Source organism: Hibiscus syriacus, unplaced genomic scaffold, assembly GCF_006381635.1.
Source record: "Hibiscus syriacus cultivar Baekdansim isolate YM2019G1 unplaced genomic scaffold, ASM638163v2 tig00110017_pilon, whole genome shotgun sequence".
Taxonomy (NCBI): Eukaryota; Viridiplantae; Streptophyta; class Magnoliopsida; order Malvales; family Malvaceae; genus Hibiscus; species Hibiscus syriacus.
In genome coordinates this window covers 248,997-266,825 of record NW_024062565.1, presented here as the reverse complement: position 1 = coordinate 266,825, position 17,829 = coordinate 248,997, and the positions used below count along the sequence as shown (strand labels likewise).

Below are 17,829 nucleotides of genomic sequence, written 5' to 3'. Positions count from 1 at the left end.
GTAAATCTCGGTCGTTCCCACTTACCCAAACCCCCAAACAGGGGAAAAAGCCCTTTTAAGCTAATACCATAATCTCGATCCGTTTTATTCCGATCCAACGGTCTTAGTTATATCTCCAACGTTAGACTTTAAGGGGTTTTCCGTCATTCTCTCTCTCTCCGTTGTCATATCTTCGTCACCGTTCCTTTTCCGTTTGAATTGAGTTGAGTTGAGTTGAGTTGAGCTGAGCTGAGTTGTGGTCCAAATTTTACGGTCATCTCTTTTCGAAAAATAAAATATCACCTCATTTATGACAAAATTTAAAACAAAAATATACAGTTCAACTAAAATTGAAACAAAATATATCCCTGAAGAGTGAAGAGAGCAAGTAAACTGCTATCTAGTGTACATGAAGAGGCGACGATAGATTGGCTGGCACGTGGCCTTCCCTCGGCCTTTTTCCCCTAAGCTTAGCTGTGAAATTTCCTCATTCATTTCTATTAATTAATGATTTGTTTCCCTTTAATTTTCAGAATTCATTAATTATCATCGCACTTTTCTACTCCCGTTAGTCTTTTGTTCCTGGGAAATCCGGGTAAGTTCCTTTCCTTTCCTTTTTAGGATGAAATTTATTGATTAGCTTTCCATTAATCTCTGTCAAATCGATGCTTTAATTATGAATTAAGCAGCTGATCTTTTATTTTTGTAACTTTTGCGGCGGAAATGAAGCTCTGAGTATTTTGAAATTGCTGGTGTTTGAATTGGTTGGATTTATCATCACGTCGTTGACATAAGTTTTCAAGCTTATCATCACGTCGTTGACATAAGTTTTCAAGCTTACTTTCTTGATTTATTTTCCATTCTTTTTGCTAGCGGAACTTCTTAATTGATATATTAACTTCTTTAGCCTGCCGCGAGCTTTCCTTTTTTTTTTTTTTTTTTTGCTGAAATTTTAGCAATTAGATTCAATATTAAAGATTTTATAGACAAAAATCGGTCTCCTTGTCTCAAAGTATTGTTATGGTTATCTTTCTATGGTTAAGAAGCAATATATATTTTTTGAAAACACTAGTAAAGATCTTCAATCATGATTAACTTAAGTAGTTTATTTTCTCATAAAAAAGAAATCGGATTGAAATATGCTTCTAATCTATGAATTGGACCGGCTTTGATGTATCTAGTTTAAGTTTATTTGCAGATTACATTGCTAGTCTGTATCATGACCGTCTAATTGTGGGTCTAAACTTAGCGTCCATGATTAATAGGGTTCTGTATTAGAGGTATATAGAGATTTGATATGAAAATTGGAACGGGGCTTTTGCATGAATTTAAATTTGATGAGATGTTCAACATCTGCTGCATTAACGTCCCTTGATATTGGTGGTTCATTCCTCGGTGTGATTAGCTGTTGTTGATATGTTTGCTGATCGAGTCTTAAATTAAACATCTGTGCCTGATAAGAGATTGGATATCTATACTGTACATGAGCTAGCTTAAACATAGAGGGAAAAAAGTTTGAGAGGACAAACTGTTCCTGTTTTCCAGGCTCCAACTGATTTCTTTGGTCAAAACTTGTCAACTTAAATTGAGGATCTATGAGAAATGTAGTTGCAGACATTGATCTGTTTTGCTGAAATTTATTCTATATGTTGAACAAATAATTGCTGATTTTCATGTCAGCTGTTATGTCTGGAATTAGATGGATTAGGCAGTAGTTTCTTGTGAATTTATTTTTCCTGTGTCTTGAATGGTTTCTGGTTACTTGATTTCAGACAGCTTGTCATTTTCAAATATGGAGAATGTAAATGCAGAAGAGATGTCAGAATCTGCTTCATTGCCTGTAGATATGGACCATAATTCTGGTGAAGGTCAAACAATTTCGATTAGTAATGGGAGAAAACAACCTGAAAGTCATTTGCCAATAATGGAAAGTTCTGAATCAGACTCTTTAAAAAATGCTTCTGATGACCAAATTAGAGGACAAGAAGACTGTAGAAAAGATGGTGCAGGTTCAACTTCATCAGTTAAAATAGATCAAACTGAGACAGATCATCAAGGTAGACAGATGGAAAATTCTAGGACTGGGAGAATGCAGGACAGTTCTGATGAGCAGCCATCTCAAAATACTGGTTCCCCTGGTGTTGCACATATCGAGGACATAGCTGTTCCTCCTGCTTCCAATCTAAAAGTTGGAGATTCTGAAAATGACCATGCCACACCTGCCGGAGCTTCTCTTGGATTTATGCACGGTGTTTCTGATAGACAGCAATCTCAGGAAGCCAATTCTATTGTCAGTTCTGTTAATAATGAGAGTAGCGTTCTTTCATCCTCGACCAAAGTCAATGACTCTAAGGCAGGAGATCCTAGAAATGAGGATCATGTAGCCAAACTGAATGATCTTACTCAACCTCATCAAAAGATTATCAGTTCTACTGCCGAATCCCCAAAATCTATTAGCCCTACACACAAAAAGCAAGTTGATTTAAATAAAGGACTCATTGATACAGCAGCGCCTTTCGAATCTGTTAAAGAAGCTGTTTCCATGTTTGGGGGAATTGTTGATTGGAAAGCTCATAGAATGCAAACTTTGGAGGTAGTATAGTAACTATAGTTTTGTCATGTATTGGGAACATCATTCATCTTGAAATTCTGTTGTCTTTATCAACTATTAATGATCACCATAATTTTTTCTTTTCTGTCTATACTTTGTTCATCTCCACTAAAACTTAAAATTTATTTTTGTGCTATAGAGACGCAAGCTTGTGGAGCAAGAGTTTGTGAAAGTCCAGGAGGAAATGCCTGAATATAAGAAACGATCAGAAGACGCTGAAGAGGGAAAAATGAAAGTATTAAAGGAGCTCGACAGCACAAAGAGACTAATAGAAGAGCTCAAGCTAAACCTGGAGAGAGCACAAACTGAAGAGAATCAGGCAAAACAAGACTCTGAACTTGCTAAGCTCAGGGTGGAGGAGATGGAACAAGGGATTGCTGATGAGGCTAGTGTTGCGGCAAAGGCACAGCTTGAGGTTGCTAAAGCCAGGCATGCAGCTGCAGTTTCGGAACTTAAAACTGTTAAAGAAGAGTTAGAAGCATCAAAAAAGGAATATGCTTCTTTGATGAATGAGAAAGATATCGCTGTTAAGAAAGCTGAAGAGGCTGTTTCTGCTTCAAAAGAGGTTGAGAAGACGGTGGAAGAATTGACTATTGAATTGATTGCCACAAAGGAGTCCTTAGAGTCTGCACATGCTGCCCATTTGGAGGCAGAAGAGAGAAGGATTGGAGCAGCCATGGCCAGAGACCAAGATACGCACCATTGGGAGAAGGAACTGAAACAGGTTGAAGAGGAGCTCCAGAAACTCAATCAGCAAATTCATTCAGCAAAGGATCTGAAATCAAAGCTAGACTCCGCTTCAGCACTGCTACTTGATCTGAAAGCTGAATTAGCTGCTTATATGGAATCTAAACTTGAGGAAACTGGTGGACACCGCAATAACGATTCACAGGAATCAGAGAAAAGAACTCACACTGATGTACAAGCTGTCATTGCTTCATTGAAGAAGGAACTTGAAGACGTGAAGGTCGATATAGGAAAAGCAATTGTAGAAGTTGATTGTTTGAAGGTGGCTGCTATTTCATTAAAATCAGAGCTTGACAAGGAAAAGTCTGCGCTTGCCAACATTAAGCAGAGAGAAGGCATGGCTTTGATTGCTGTTGCTTCTCTGGAAGCTGAGCTGGACAAGACTCGGTCAGAAATAGCAGTAGTCCAGATGAAGGAAAAAGAGGCCAGAGAAGAAATGGTGGAGCTGCCCAAACAACTGCAGCAGGCAGCACAAGTGGCTGATGAGGCCAAGTCACTTGCTGAAATGGCTTGTGAAGAGCTGCGCAAAGCAAAGGAAGAAGCAGCGCAAGCAAAGGCTGGAGCAAGTACCATGCAGAGCCGATTACTTGCAGCTCAAAAGGAGATAGAGGCTGCCAAGGCTTCAGAGAAGTTAGCATTAGCTGCAATCAAAGCGTTGCAAGAGAGTGAATCAGCTAAAAGCACCAATGATGTTGATTCACTAGCTGGTGTAACGCTTTCCTTAGAGGAGTACTATGAACTCAGTAAATTAGCAAACGAGGCAGAGGAACAGGCCAACATGAGGGTGGCATCTGCCATTTCGCAAATTGAGATAGCTAAGCAGTCTGAGTCAAGAAGCTTGGAAAAGCTAGAAGAAGTAACTCGAGAGATGGCCGAAAGAAAGGAAGCACTAAAAATTGCAATGGAGAAGGCTGAGAAGGCCAAGGAAGGGAAGTTAGGTATTGAGCAGGAGTTGAGAAGGTGGAGGGCTGAACATGAGCAGCGGCGAAAGGATACTGAATTGAGTCATGGAGAAAAAGCTCCAAGGGCAAGTACTGAGGGAAAGAAAGAAATGAAGAACTTCGAACCTGTACAGGCTGCTCCTCTCAACACTGTAGCAAGCCCAAAGGCATATGATCATGGGCATAACACAGAAACTGAATCATCCCCAGAACCGAAGGTTGTAAAGAAAAGGAAAAAGTCTTTGTTCCTCAAGGTTTTAATGTTTTTGTCCAGGAAGAAGTTAAGTTCATCCAAGTCCCACATAAGTCATCAATGAAGTGTTGTGTGATCTTTTGTTGTGATTTTACCTCCCTTTTTCCTTGTTTATCAGTGTCCATAAATATTTTATAAGATTTGACAGATTTTTACTCGTTTGAGTGTAAATTCTAGTGAGTTATTTGATGTATGATAAAGTTGAGAACATATTTTGCATACTGGAAGAAGTTGAATGGTTAAGGGACCTGGATTCTGGAGTAAGACATAAAGATGGTTCTTATATGCTTTGAGAAGCTTGGACGTCAACTCTTGTAAAACTGATGTTTCTTTTGATGACGGGATTTGGTTTGTTATTCGCATTATCTTTATTTAAGTGTTGAGGGATCTATTGAATCCCTATTTCTCGGTTAGAACCTCTAACAATAGGAAGGTTATATGTATTCTTAGGATATTTGTTTGTCGTTTTAGTTTCAATCTCGACCAAAAACAAGGCCCCGTGAGTTAGTTAACTGAGGAGCATAATCCTGCGATCATGTCTAGCTTGCTGCGGCTTACCTCATGTTCTGAGCCTCAGTTGTACGGTTCACCTCAGTTGATTTGGACCGACCATGGTGAACTAAACCCAGCAGCTCGATATACAAGTCACAATAAGTTAAACAAGATCTATGTACAGTATTTTCCTCATTCGAGGCACGCGCGAAACCCTTCTTAAAATCAAGAGATAAAATATTGAAACTAAAATGACGCACAAATGCTCAAGAACACAATACATTTTCAATTATTAGAAGAGAAACCCCTAAACAATAAGGAATTTCTATTACTTCAAAAACTAAATCTGAATCAGATCAATAAAGAAATTAAATAATTGATTTATCTAGAGTTTTTGTTCAGAGATCAATTCTTTTACAATGCCAACTAAGAGATTTGATATCAATATTTTTTGCTATTTCACTTGAAAGTGCCCCCATATGTATGTCCAAACATTATATGCTTCAATCAGAACAGACCATTCAAAATAGAAAGCAGATCGATTCAATCACATTAAAGCATAACAAAGTCTTCCTAGCTGCCAATAGCTTTTGAGTTAGAAAGCAGTGGCTGCCTTTTATTTAGAACTAAAACACGGCGATGAGTAAAAATAAAAATACTAGGATCACATATAAGAAGCTTAAACCAAACAAGGGTTTGCAGAAAAACTTTCAAAGACACCTAATCTAATAAGGAAAAATAAAGTTGAGAAGCTCTGTAAATTGCAGCAGTGACTTGCCCAGCAATGTTTGGAAAATGATCAAATAGAGTAAAGCGAAACAGTTGTATCTGAGAATGTCATCATCGCTTGCTGGATATGCTGAACGAGCTGACTTTCAAGGAAGTGGCAATAACCAGTGGAGCTTCGGGAGAATCAGTGACGGCAAACTTGTCATGCATGAAACGACTATCAACAATTGAGTCATCCTTAATGACTATCTTATAACAGTAGCAACTCTTGAGACCCTCTTGATTATGGTAGCATTCATGAGATCCATTCTTCACTTGTTGGAAGTTCCATATTACACTAAACTTGCCTACTGTTGCAACTAGATGGCGTTCCTGCTTCCCATTCTCTGTGACCTATGAAATGCAGTTACACACATGGTCAAAGCATTTTATTCATGGATCTAAGAATATCACAGAAATAGCAGTTTCTGAATCTTAAAAAAGGGCAAGTCTTAATCTCAGTCAGTCATCTATTAAACAACAACGGAGTCTTTCCATTCTCTTTCTTCACTCATCTTATTTCAGCCAATCATATCAGTTTTCGGATCCTAAACCTAGAAAATGCTAGTCTTCATGATTATGCAACCAATGCATCGATAAATAATGCAACGTAAAGGAACCATATTTTCTTGGCAACAAAATATAAAATCAAGGGATGTAAAATATTTCCACTAGTAAAAAGCAACATTCCTGCCTACTAAGTTCTTCATTCCAAATTAAATGGTTGGTCATATCTACAAGGAGAACATTAATATGAAGTTCATCAGCTAAAAGCACATGCTAGAGAATTGAATCTAAGTGAGAGGTAATGTATACTTTACCCATGAAAATTGAGCATTACGGAACTTGTTATTAACCCCAGCTAAATGTGAATCCAGAGGAGTGAGCTTTAACAACCTTGGGGCAGCAATCCTATTCCCCATACGCCCACTAAAACCTGTCTTTGTCTTGCCATCCTTGTCAGTGAAAAGGGTGCAAATAAGAATCAAATAGGTATCAGTTGTGCCCAATATCCACTTTCCATCAAAGGTAACATCAACATGAGTGATAGGCGACCCAAGGCCTGGAAACGCTGTCTTTGCCTGTCTCATAGAATTGGTTGAGTACAAACGGATCTTCCCATCAAGAGACCCAACAACAATAGAGCCATCACCAGTGGTTGCAAAGCACTGGAAGTTAGTCCCTCTTGAAAACTGATGCCCTTGAGCCCAGTTCAAAACAGGGGTGCTAGTAGCCAGATTCTGAACTATCCCATTCCGGTCTCGCATATCCCACCTGCAGAGCCTATTATCATCCAATCCTAAGAATGTGGCTCCTGATGGGTCCAACTGAGCTCCCTTACTATCATTTATAATATCTCTCATTGTAATATCAGTTCCATCTTTCCCGAACTTCCACTCCGTGACTATCTTCCCAGTCTCGATATCCAGCTGATGAAGCCCAGTTGTGTGAGGCTTCCCTTCAGTCGTTGGACTCATGAGCAGCATATTCGTCTCAGCTTTCATAAGAAGAGCTCTCTTCGGTGTTGAATGCACCAGCTTTGAAGCACTCTTCTGATTCCCATGGTCAAAATTTACGTAAACACCTTTACCGTGAATCCCGTGAGCAAAATTCTTAACAACTTGAATACCTGAATCACCCACCAAAAAACTATTATCCAATGCCCCCAGAGCCAAGCTTTGAATCCCTCCGTTTGCCGCCTCCTCAATCTCCTCCCTGAGATTCTGATTTGCCCTCACTGGTTGAGGGCTGTTGAACGAAACATCCTCAGCATCTTCCCAAATAGAATCATCAGCTGCTTCAGGCTTGGCCCATCCAATAAAATCTTTTCCGTAAACCTTAACTTTGTTAGCATCATTTGACTCGATCCCATAAGTATTCTCAAACAAACAGTCATTAAACTTGCTAATGAAGTTCCTATACTCTTCATCGCTAAAAAACTTCATAGCCCAAACCCCCTTGGTAACGAAATCAACCCTACGTTGATCTCCAAAACTCTTAAGCTGCATTTCCACCCCGACCTTCACTTTAATTTTGTTAGCAACCTTCAGAACCCACCAAGCTTCCCTGTTTTCCTCTTCGTTTTCACTCTCTTCATCATCTTCCTCTCCATCCTGACAGTTGATTTTCGATGTCTTGATGAAAGAGAAAGAGGTGAGCTTCTCGGAAGTGACCCATTTGGCTTTAGGGGTGTTACCGCCGATGTGGAGGTACAACTTAACGGCGTTTGTAAGAGATGGATTTTGGGGGTTGGCCGATCCGTATTTGAGCTTGAGGGCTTTGAGCTTAGTCTCCACTTCGTCGATAGAGGACGGCGTTTTGGGTCTTCGATCTGAAGATCTTTCCGGGGTCTCGTCTTTGGAATCTTGGTACTCTTCTTCTTCTCCGTTTTCTTCTTCATACTCCTCCTCGTCTGAGTCTGAAATCAGATCGTCGCGACTGTGGGCTCCTCCCATTGCTATTGAAAGAGAACTGAACTGTGAATTTAGAAAATGGCTCTCTTTTTGGGGGGGATCGAAGCGGAAGGGGAAATGGTATATGCAAAGAGCGCCAAGTTTCGAAATTTGAAATTGGGAGAATGCCGGTTTTTACTTTTTAGGTCTTTCGGCTTTTCCACATTTATTAGGGTTTGGAGTTTTGAAAATGAGTTACTCGGCGGGGTATTTTACGGTTGACCGTTAGTTGCGGTGGCGGATCTCTTAATCTGAATTTATATTTATAGGTTTAATTTAATTTTACCAATATCGCTTTATTGATCGTATAGATTTGATATTTTTTAATATTTAAATACTATTATATATATATATATATATATATATATATATATATATATATATATATATATATATATGATCATAGATATTTATTTTACTAACAATATTCATACAAACAGAAATCTAACCCGTAATAGCCTTTTACGGTGCGTTTGGTTCACGAAATATAAGATTACCAATGAGAATGTAAGATTACCAGGGAATAATATTATTGGGAATGTTATATTTTGTGTTTGGTTGGTTTAGCGGGAATGTAAGATTACCGTGTTTGGTTAAAATTTTAATTATAGATTTTTTTTTGTAAATCTAAAATAGTTTAAGGATAAATTTGTAATTTAACCTTCGTATAATTTTTATTATTCAATGACAAAAGAATGATATTTTTGAAAAAAAAAAATTAAGGGCATTTTGGTCCAAAACGCCAGTAATCCAACAATACCTAAGGAAATGGAGGTAATGACATTCCCGGTAATATACCCCAAAAAATGTACTATTAGTAATCTTACATTACCGGAAATGAGATTCCCGGATAACCAAACGGGGGAATGTGGATTCCTTTTAGTACATGAAATTCAACCTGGAAATGTGTGGACTGTCTCATTTGTTTACCCACACGGCATAGTCATTCCCTGAGGTAGCAAGCTGATAGTTGGAAGGTACAAGGTTACCCGAGGTCCATCTTTGGGCCAATTTTGCTAATGATTTTGTCATCAATTGCATCCACATGAAGATCAGAATAAGAGGCTAAAATATTCACTTTGCTTGTTTCACTGATTCCATTGTTCTTCCTTATTGCTGACAGTTTAGTAATCTCGTCCTTTAATCCCCAATCAACTAAGTGACCATAGAACTGCACATCACAAACTCAACCATTCATTAGGATGCTTGACAGCACAAGTATAGTAAGTTGTACAAAGGGGGCAGAGAATGAAGAAAGGATTACAGATGAGAGAAATTATGATGGATGACTTTATCGGATATAAGCATAGCCCTGCATGACTTTATCGGATGGGAAAGGCCAAAGCCTCTGAGTGGAGCCTGTGTCATGATTATCAATGAAAGTCACTGCATTTTGAGGCAAAATTCCAATCATTCCAGGAAACTTCCCATTTGAATTCTTCAACCTCCATAACTCCTCTTGCATTGCAGCATTTAGAACCCCTTTCGTGGTGAAATCAATGTTGAAATTATTAAAATAGTTTTTAAGTTTGGTAACCAACTTTAAAAAAAATGGTTTTCAAAGTTTGGTAAATGTTTCTTTGAAAATGGTTTTCAAAGTTTGGTAAATATTTCTTTGAAAAATGTTTTTCAAAGTTTGGTAAAGTTTGGTAGATTTTTGTTGAAAATAGGAATGGTAAATTCACTTTAATCATTGCACTGTAGGGTATTTTTAAAGATTAGTCCCTAAGTTTCAACTATAAATACCTTAGCTCATTTAGCTTCAAAACCATCCCAAAAATCATTTTTTTCTCCCAATACTAGAGAGTTTTCTTGTGAGTAGTGAGTGTTTTGTAAACACCAGCAAATTTTCTCTCTTAGCAAAAGATCTACAGCAGTCCGGAGACGTAAGCACAATTGGCTGAACTCCATTATCAATTTCGGGTATTATTTTTCCGCTTTTATTTCGCATTCTCACTAATCTGGTTATAGGAAAATTACTCGTACTCGGTTTATTTCCTAACAACTGGCATCAGAGCTTTTGGTTGTGAATTTTGTCAATTTTTTGCGAGGTTACTATTTATTATTATTCACGTGAATAGTAAAAAAATTGTCGGCGATACGAGTTTATCGACGGAGGTGTTCTAATACACGGTGGTTCGCAAGAATTGTCAGAAACGATCCAAACGAAACCAGATTCGAGTGGGAGCGATGGCTACAGACGAAGGGAATGTGAAAATTGAAAAGTTCGATGGTGCATACTTTGGCTTTTGAAAGATGCAGATCGAAGATTTTTTGTACCAGAAAAATCTATATCAATCTCTCTCAGGAAAGCAACCAGAGGGCATGAAGAATGAAGACTGGGCTCTTTTCGACAGACAAGCCCTCGGAGTTATCCGACTGACGTTATCCCGCATTGTTGCTTTCAACATAGCAAAGGAAAAAACCACAGTAGGTCTTATGGCGGCTCTCTCCAATATGTATGAGAAGTCATCAGCCTCAAACAAAGTGCACTTGATGAGGCGATTATTCAATTTGCGGATGACGGAAGGGGCATCGATGGCACAACACCTAAATGAACTCAACACAATCACAACCCAGTTGAGTTCAGTGGAAATTGAATTCGATGATGAAGTTCGAGCTTTAATTCTCTTATCATCTCTACCAGACAGTTGGAATGCTACTGTTACAGCAGTTAGCAGCTCGTCGGGAAATAGTAAATTGAAATTCGACGATGTTCGGGATCTGGTACTGAGCGAAGAAATTCGACGGAGAGAATCGGGTGAAGCATTAACCTCCTCAGCCTTGTACACGGAGTCCAGAGGGAGAACTTCAGGAAGAAATTCAAATCGTGGCAGATCCAAATCCAGAACGGGAAAATCAAGAACGGGAAAGAAAGATTTTACATGTTATAACTGCGGCAAGAAGGGTCACTTTAAAAGAGATTGCCGAGCACCGAAGAAAAATATCGGTGCACAGAAATCTGCCAACGTGATAGAGGAGACAGGTGATGCCATGATTCTAAGCGTCAACAGTCCGATTGAATCATGGATTTTGGATTCAGGGGCATCTTTTCACTCTACCCCATGCCAAGAAATCATGGAGAACTATGTCAGTGGTGATTTTGGGAAGGTTCATCTAGCTGATGATGAAACCTTGAAGATCGTCGGAAAAGGAGACATCCGACTAAAGTTGCCAAACCAGACTACCTGGAAGCTGACAGGAGTGAGACATATTCCTGGCCTCAAAAGAAATTTGATTTCTGTAGGACAACTTGATGGAGAAAGATATATCACAACTTTTTCAGGCTGTGAATGGAAGATCACCAAAGGAGCACTCGTCATTGCTCGTGGTAAGAAGACTGGTACTCTCTATGTAACCTCAAATTTAGAGAATATCATTGCTGCAGCAAATGCTGATGGAAAATCAAACTTATGGCACCAAAGGCTTGGCCATATGAGCGAGAAAGGGATGAAGATACTTTTGTCAAAAGGAAAGCTACCGGATCTAAAGAATGTAGATGTCGGACTATGCGAGGATTGTATCTTTGGCAAACAAAAGAAAGTCAGCTTTGCAAAGATTGGTAAGACACCCAAGGCTGAAAAGTTAGAGTTGGTTCATACTGATGTATGGGGACCATCTCCAGTTCCATTTCTTGCAGGCTCATTATATTATGTCACCTTCATCGATGATTCTACAAGGAAGGTGTGTGTTTATTTGCTGAAGAAGAAATCAGAAGTCTTTGATACCTTCAGAAAATGGAAGGCCATGGTGGAAAATGAAACTAGTCTGAAAGTCAAGCGGTTGAGGTCTGATAATGGTGGAAAATGAAACTAGTCTTAGATTGGTAAGATCATTGTTGCTACATCAAGATGTTCGACAATAGCTTCATTATTTTATTGTTGTACGTTGATGACATGCTCGTTGCAGGATCAGACATGCAAGAGATTATAAACTTGAAGCAAAAATTGTCGAAGCAGTTTGCTATGAAGGATTTGGGTGCTGCAAAGCATATTCTTGGGATGAGGATCAAGAGAGACACAAAGTCGGGGACTTTAATATTATCACAGGCTGAGTACATCAACAAAGTACTCTCCAGGTTCAACGTGCAAGATGCTAAACCAGTAAGTACACCTTTAGGTGTTCATTTCAGACTCTCCAAATAACAATCACCAAAGACGGAGGAAGAATGTGCACAAATGGTGAAGGTGTCGTATGCCTCAACAATTGAAAGTCTGATGTATGCCATGGTTTGTACCAGACCAGATATTGCTCAAGCAGTGGGAGTTGTTAGCAGGTACATTAATAATCCGGGCAAGGTACACTGGGAAGCAGTCAAATGGATCCTCAGATATCTGTGGGGTACCACAAACAAAGCACTTTGTTTCAAAGGTGGAGATACGATACTGACAGGCTATATAGATGCTGACTTAGCCGAAAATGTTGACATCAGAAGGAGCACTACATGGTATGTCTATACTCTAGGAGGAACCGTTGTGAGTTGGGTTTCTCAACTATAGAAGATAGTTGCTCTCTCCACAACTGAAGCAGAATATATCGTTGTTACGGAAGCCAGCAAGGAGATGGTTTGGCTCCAAAGATTCTTGGAAGAGTTAGGCAAGAAACAAGAAAACAATGTCTTGTATTGCGACAGTCAAAGTGCTATACATCTAGCAAAGAATCTGTATTTTCATTCCTGGACAAAGCACATACAATTGCGATATCATTTTATCCGGTCTCTTCTGGAAGATGGGATTTTGAAACTTGAAAAGATCAGTGGAGCTCAAAATCCGGCAGACATGTTGACAAAGACGGTGACTACAGACAAACTGAAGTTGTGTTCAACTTCAGTTGGCATGCTAGAGTAACAAGACTAGAAAAGCTATTGCATTGATCGAGGTGTGAAGACAGATTAAAATCAGTCTTCAAGTGGGAGATTGTTGAAAGTATTAAAATGTTTTCAAGTTTGGTAACCAACTTTGAAAAAATGGTTTTCAAAGTTTGGTAAATGTTTATTTGAAAATGGTTTTCAAAGTTTGGTAAATGTTTCTTTGAAAAATGTTTTTCAAAGTTTGGTAGATGTTTGTTGAAAATAGGAATGGGTAAATTCACTTTAGTCATTGCACTGTATGGTAGTTTCAAAGATTAGTCTCTAAGTTTCAACTATAAATACCCTAGCTCATTTAGCTTCAAAACCATCCCAAAAATCATTTCTTTCTCCCAATACTAGAGAGTTTTCTTGTGAGTAGTGAGTGTTTTGTAAACACCTGTAAATTTTCTCTCTTAGTAAAAGATCTACAGCAGTCTGGAGACGTAAGCACAATTGGCTGAACTCCGTTATCAATTTCGGGTATTATTTTTCCGCTTTTATTTCGCATTCTCACTAATCTGGTTATAGGGAAATTACTCGTACTAGGTTTATTTCCTAACAATCAAATGCTTTGACAACCCCACCAGCAGCTTCAACCCAGTCATTTAATGCTCCGCGATGTGCATCTTGACTTAATAGTTTCAACTCAGCTGTTCTATTGTTTATCACTATGTCAGCTAAACATTTGGTTCCCTTTTGATGGAATGCTTGAATTAGTTTCAACTCAGCCTGAGATCCATGCTTTGATGCATCCAGATCATATAGCCTTCCTGGAAGATATCCTGGATTTCAGAAACATGGAAAAATATTTGTTACTTGCTTCCTTAATACCCATTGAAAGTAATAAAAAAAAAGTAGGGAGGTGAGAAACTGGAGAGAGCAAACTAAACAAACAGAGATGATTCATCAACTGATATTTCTTTTTCATGGTAATTTAGGTAAACTGTAAAATGTCTTTCATAACGATAGTACTAATAGAATCGTAACCGGCATCGGTCCATCAGAACAAGCAATGCCTTAATACACTTGAAATACCTTGGGGTCCAACTGACTGGGAAGGTGGAGGAAGCCAAACATGTGTAACTCCGGCATTGGCAATATCAGGGATGAAGTTCTTGAGAGAGTTATACCATCCTCCAGCCTTGTTACATGACTCCCAGTTGAACCCCTGCATATCATCAAAGTTATCAGCAACAATTAGTTGAGAGTTCCGCATAATATTTGCACATGCATGTATCATGTGAACTGTTTCAGTGTAGTATAATAGTGGGCTGTACCGATATCTGCTGTATGAACTCAGTAATAAAATTGCCTTAGCAGATATGTGTTTGTACAAGGGGGAAAAGCGAGATGAATAATTGAGTGCAAGCTTTACCTGAAATAGCAAGTTTGAAGATGACAGAGCTGGAAAGATATAGAGGAAAAGAGAAAGAAAACAAAGCCAACTTAGACAAGTCATCCAGGTTCCTTTAGGCTTGAGACGAGCTTGGTGAATGGGGTGATATGTTGCGGGCTTTATATAGGCATCAATGCCTGTTTCGAGATTCACCATAAACATACGGGTTCATACATTGTGAACAATGAAACCAAGAAACTCGAATAAAAAAATCTCTGGAAACATATCTGTTTCTTATCTTCTTCAATCTGGATTCACAAATAAGTCATCCTTATTAATAATTGCCACGGACATTCTTATCCTCTTATTTGATTCAGGAAATAACAGCCAAAGATGTTGAACTTTGCTGAGAATAGTCAGGGGGAAGTGTTTACACTAAAACACTTGAAGATACTCATTTTTTCATTTAAATATTATTATTATTATTATTATTATTATTATTATTATTATAATTATTATTATTATAATTATAATTACTAATTTTATTATTTATTACTAATATTATTATTAATTATTATTACAAACGGGCCAAATCCGGCCCAACCCAAAAGCCCAAATATATAACCCTAAACCCATTTAGGGTTTGTATCTAGCTCCCAGCCGCCGCTTCCAGAAGGCTCAAGCTGCCTCTCCAGCTTCCAGACGCTGCTGCCGACGCCTCCACTGCCAGATGGTCCAACCAGTCGCTGCCGACGCTGCTTTTGCCACGCCACCTCACCGCCGTAAATTCCAGAACACCAGATGGCAGCCCAAATCGAGCTCCATGGTGAGTCACCAGCATAGCTATGGTGACTCACCTAGACATCCCTCTCAGGACCGGTCCAAACAGAACCTCGTGGTGGCTATAAAAGCCACCATACCTGCGAAAGAACAGACAGCCACGGAGAGACACGGCAGAGAACGACAACAAAAAAAAAGAAAAAAGAAAAAAATAATAACAACCCTCAGCAGCAAACAAAACAGAAAGAAAGAAAAGAGAAAGAACTTACCGAGGAAACCACAAGGTAACCGGAGACGCTACGTACCGAGGAAACATTCGAAATACCCAAAGGTATTTCTCTAGATCTGCTCCGATCCAGAGCTTTTTAGGGCAAACCAAGGCCAGATTCGGCCTTGGGAGGTTCGGGTCTTTATTTTAGGTCTTTAGGAAAAATCCGGCCACCGCGTGTGGTAGCCGGCGGTGGAGACCAACACCGGAGTACGGTGTCCGGCGACGGCCGGAAACTCTCTCGGTTAGAGAGAGGCGAGAGAGTTTTATAAACTCTCTCGGTTAGAGAGAGACGAAGAACAGAGAATGAGGGATGCTGGCCCTACGGGCCAGCCATTTGATCATATATACCCCTCCCAAACGACGCCGTTTTGGGCAGGGGTATATCTGTAATTTCGCACACGGGTCAAACCTCTCGCATAGTCATCCTAGATTTGTAAATTTCTATTTTTGTCACTAAAATCAATTCTTATATGTTTTAATTAAGTCTCGTAATTTTATTTTATTTCATTTTAGTCATAGCCTGTATGTTTAAATATTTAGGATAAATAATATATTCAGTCCCTTAATTTTAATAAATAATATTTTAATACTGAGTTTATATTTTTAATTTATTTTAATCTGATATTCGAATTTTAAATAAGTTTATTTTAGTCACTAAATAAATAAAATAAAGAAATAGCATGTTTAATCCCTAATATTTTGATTAATTATGAATTAGATTTTTTAATTTTACTTTTACTATATTTTAGTCACTAATTCTAAATGTTTTCATCTATTTATTATTTTTAAATATATCATTTAATTGTATTTTTATTGTTTATTTGTCTATATATTTAAATACTTTTATTATTATATAGTTATAAATATATATAATAATTATTTATATATATTTAATAAATTATTTTGATATTTTTTTTTAAAATATCGAAGAAAAGGACAGTCTCAATACAACTGGATGTCCTATTCTGGTATTTTAAATTAAACAATAGTATTTAAATTAATATTTATCAATATCAAAGGAAAGAGCTATCTTAAGTTCTTTTCTGATGTTTTTAAATAAATAAATATTATTTATATAATTTTGAAATAATAGGATTATAAATTAAATATATTTTTGAATTTTTAAAATTTTAATACTAGAGACAATTTATAATTAAAAAGTACCAATTTTGGGCGTTGTAGGGGTGCTAATCCTTCCCTAAACGTAACCGACCACGAATCCCTTTTTATTATTAAAAAGAACGAATTTTTGGTTATAAACGCAGATCAGCTCATTTTTTAATTGGTGTTTTCTTAAAACTCTTTTAAAAGATAATTTTTAGGTATTCGACCTACCTAACCCAAAAGGACGATGGCGACTCCCAAATTATTTTCAAAACCATTTATTCACATCAATTTCCCCGCTAAATAAATATTTCGTGCCCGGACGAAAAACGGTTACGACAGCTTGGCGACTCCGCTGGGGACCGGTCAATCTTTTAAAATCAATTATAAATTGTCTCTATTAATTATAAATTAAAAATTCATATATTTAATTTTTAATTCTTTCTTTTCAAAATTTTTATATATACTTATTATTTTCATAGTATTTATATATTTTCTTATTAATATTTCATTTTATTTGCAAATATTTTATTTCATTATTTATTTTTTCTGTTAGAGGTTTGAACATTTCTCCTCACACACAACACTTGCATTGCATAACATAAAGCTCTATAATTGAGTTTGTCCCTTTTAAGTGGGAGTGAAAGCGACGTCTTCGTGAGAATTTATTCTCCGTGTCAGACCTAGCAAGTAACTTTCGGGGTTCATATGCTCTATGTCTTCGTGAGAATTTATTCTCCGTATCAGGTATAGAGAAATGTATCCCCTCGAATTGAACTCGATCCGCTTAAGTCTATAATGGACTAGGATTGAGGGTTGACAGCCCAAGGGGGCATCAACAAGGACAGTTCGAGTACCTTTATTCTTAGATCTGAAACCTTGCATATAATAAACCCTAGCACTTCACCTGATCTAAGACAATATTGAACCTCTGTCCGTAAGTGTACACAAAGGATAAATAAGTTCTAGCTTTTAATTTATTCATTATTTTTTCTTTTTTCTGAATAAATGCCTGCGAACTAGAAATCATACAGTTAGGTTAATTTTTCCAAACAAAGCATGGAACTAGAAAGCATGAGGTTAGGATTTATACTTTGATAAATATGATCTTTTCTTTCCATTAATTGGTACTAACCAATTTTTTTTTCACTTATCATTTTTTTCATACATATTGTTTGCTTTAAACTTGTTTATATTTTATTTCTTTTGTTTGCATTACATGATCATGGCATAACCAAAAGGTGT

The 17,829-nt window shown here is 37.7% G+C and overlaps 2 protein-coding genes and 1 pseudogene across 2 annotated transcripts; 1 reads left to right on the top strand and 2 right to left on the bottom strand.

Moving 5' to 3' along the window:
* Positions 1 to 280: 280 nt before the first annotated feature.
* Positions 281 to 4,777, top strand: LOC120212831 (protein WEAK CHLOROPLAST MOVEMENT UNDER BLUE LIGHT 1-like). Its single transcript, XM_039211017.1, has 3 exons — positions 281 to 574; positions 1,752 to 2,572; positions 2,730 to 4,777. Exons 2-3 carry the CDS (start codon positions 1,772 to 1,774, stop codon positions 4,593 to 4,595), a joined length of 2,667 nt encoding a protein of 888 aa, XP_039066948.1. The 5' UTR covers positions 281 to 574; positions 1,752 to 1,771; the 3' UTR covers positions 4,596 to 4,777.
* An 803-nt stretch (positions 4,778 to 5,580) lies between these two features.
* LOC120212830 (protein CYPRO4-like) lies at positions 5,581 to 8,429 on the bottom strand. Its single transcript, XM_039211016.1, has 2 exons — positions 6,613 to 8,429; positions 5,581 to 6,145 (listed from the first exon to the last, which is right to left on the bottom strand). Exons 1-2 carry the CDS (start codon positions 8,245 to 8,247, stop codon positions 5,864 to 5,866), a joined length of 1,917 nt encoding a protein of 638 aa, XP_039066947.1. The 5' UTR covers positions 8,248 to 8,429; the 3' UTR covers positions 5,581 to 5,863.
* Positions 8,430 to 9,162: 733 nt separating this feature from the next.
* LOC120212939 lies at positions 9,163 to 14,552 on the bottom strand (annotated as a pseudogene).
* Positions 14,553 to 17,829: the final 3,277 nt, after the last annotated feature.

Bases quoted from the DNA above. Each gene is read 5' to 3' on its own strand.
- LOC120212831 (XM_039211017.1), top strand. From the start codon at position 1,772: ATGGAGAATGTAAATGCAGAAGAGATGTCAGAATCTGCTTCATTGCCT. The intron at 2,573-2,729 runs GTAGTATAGTAA...TTTGTGCTATAG, and splicing joins ATAGAATGCAAACTTTGGAG to AGACGCAAGCTTGTGGAGCA.
- LOC120212830 (XM_039211016.1), bottom strand. From the start codon at position 8,247: ATGGGAGGAGCCCACAGTCGCGACGATCTGATTTCAGACTCAGACGAG. The intron at 6,146-6,612 runs GTAAAGTATACA...TGCATTTCATAG, and splicing joins GTAATGCTCAATTTTCATGG to GTCACAGAGAATGGGAAGCA.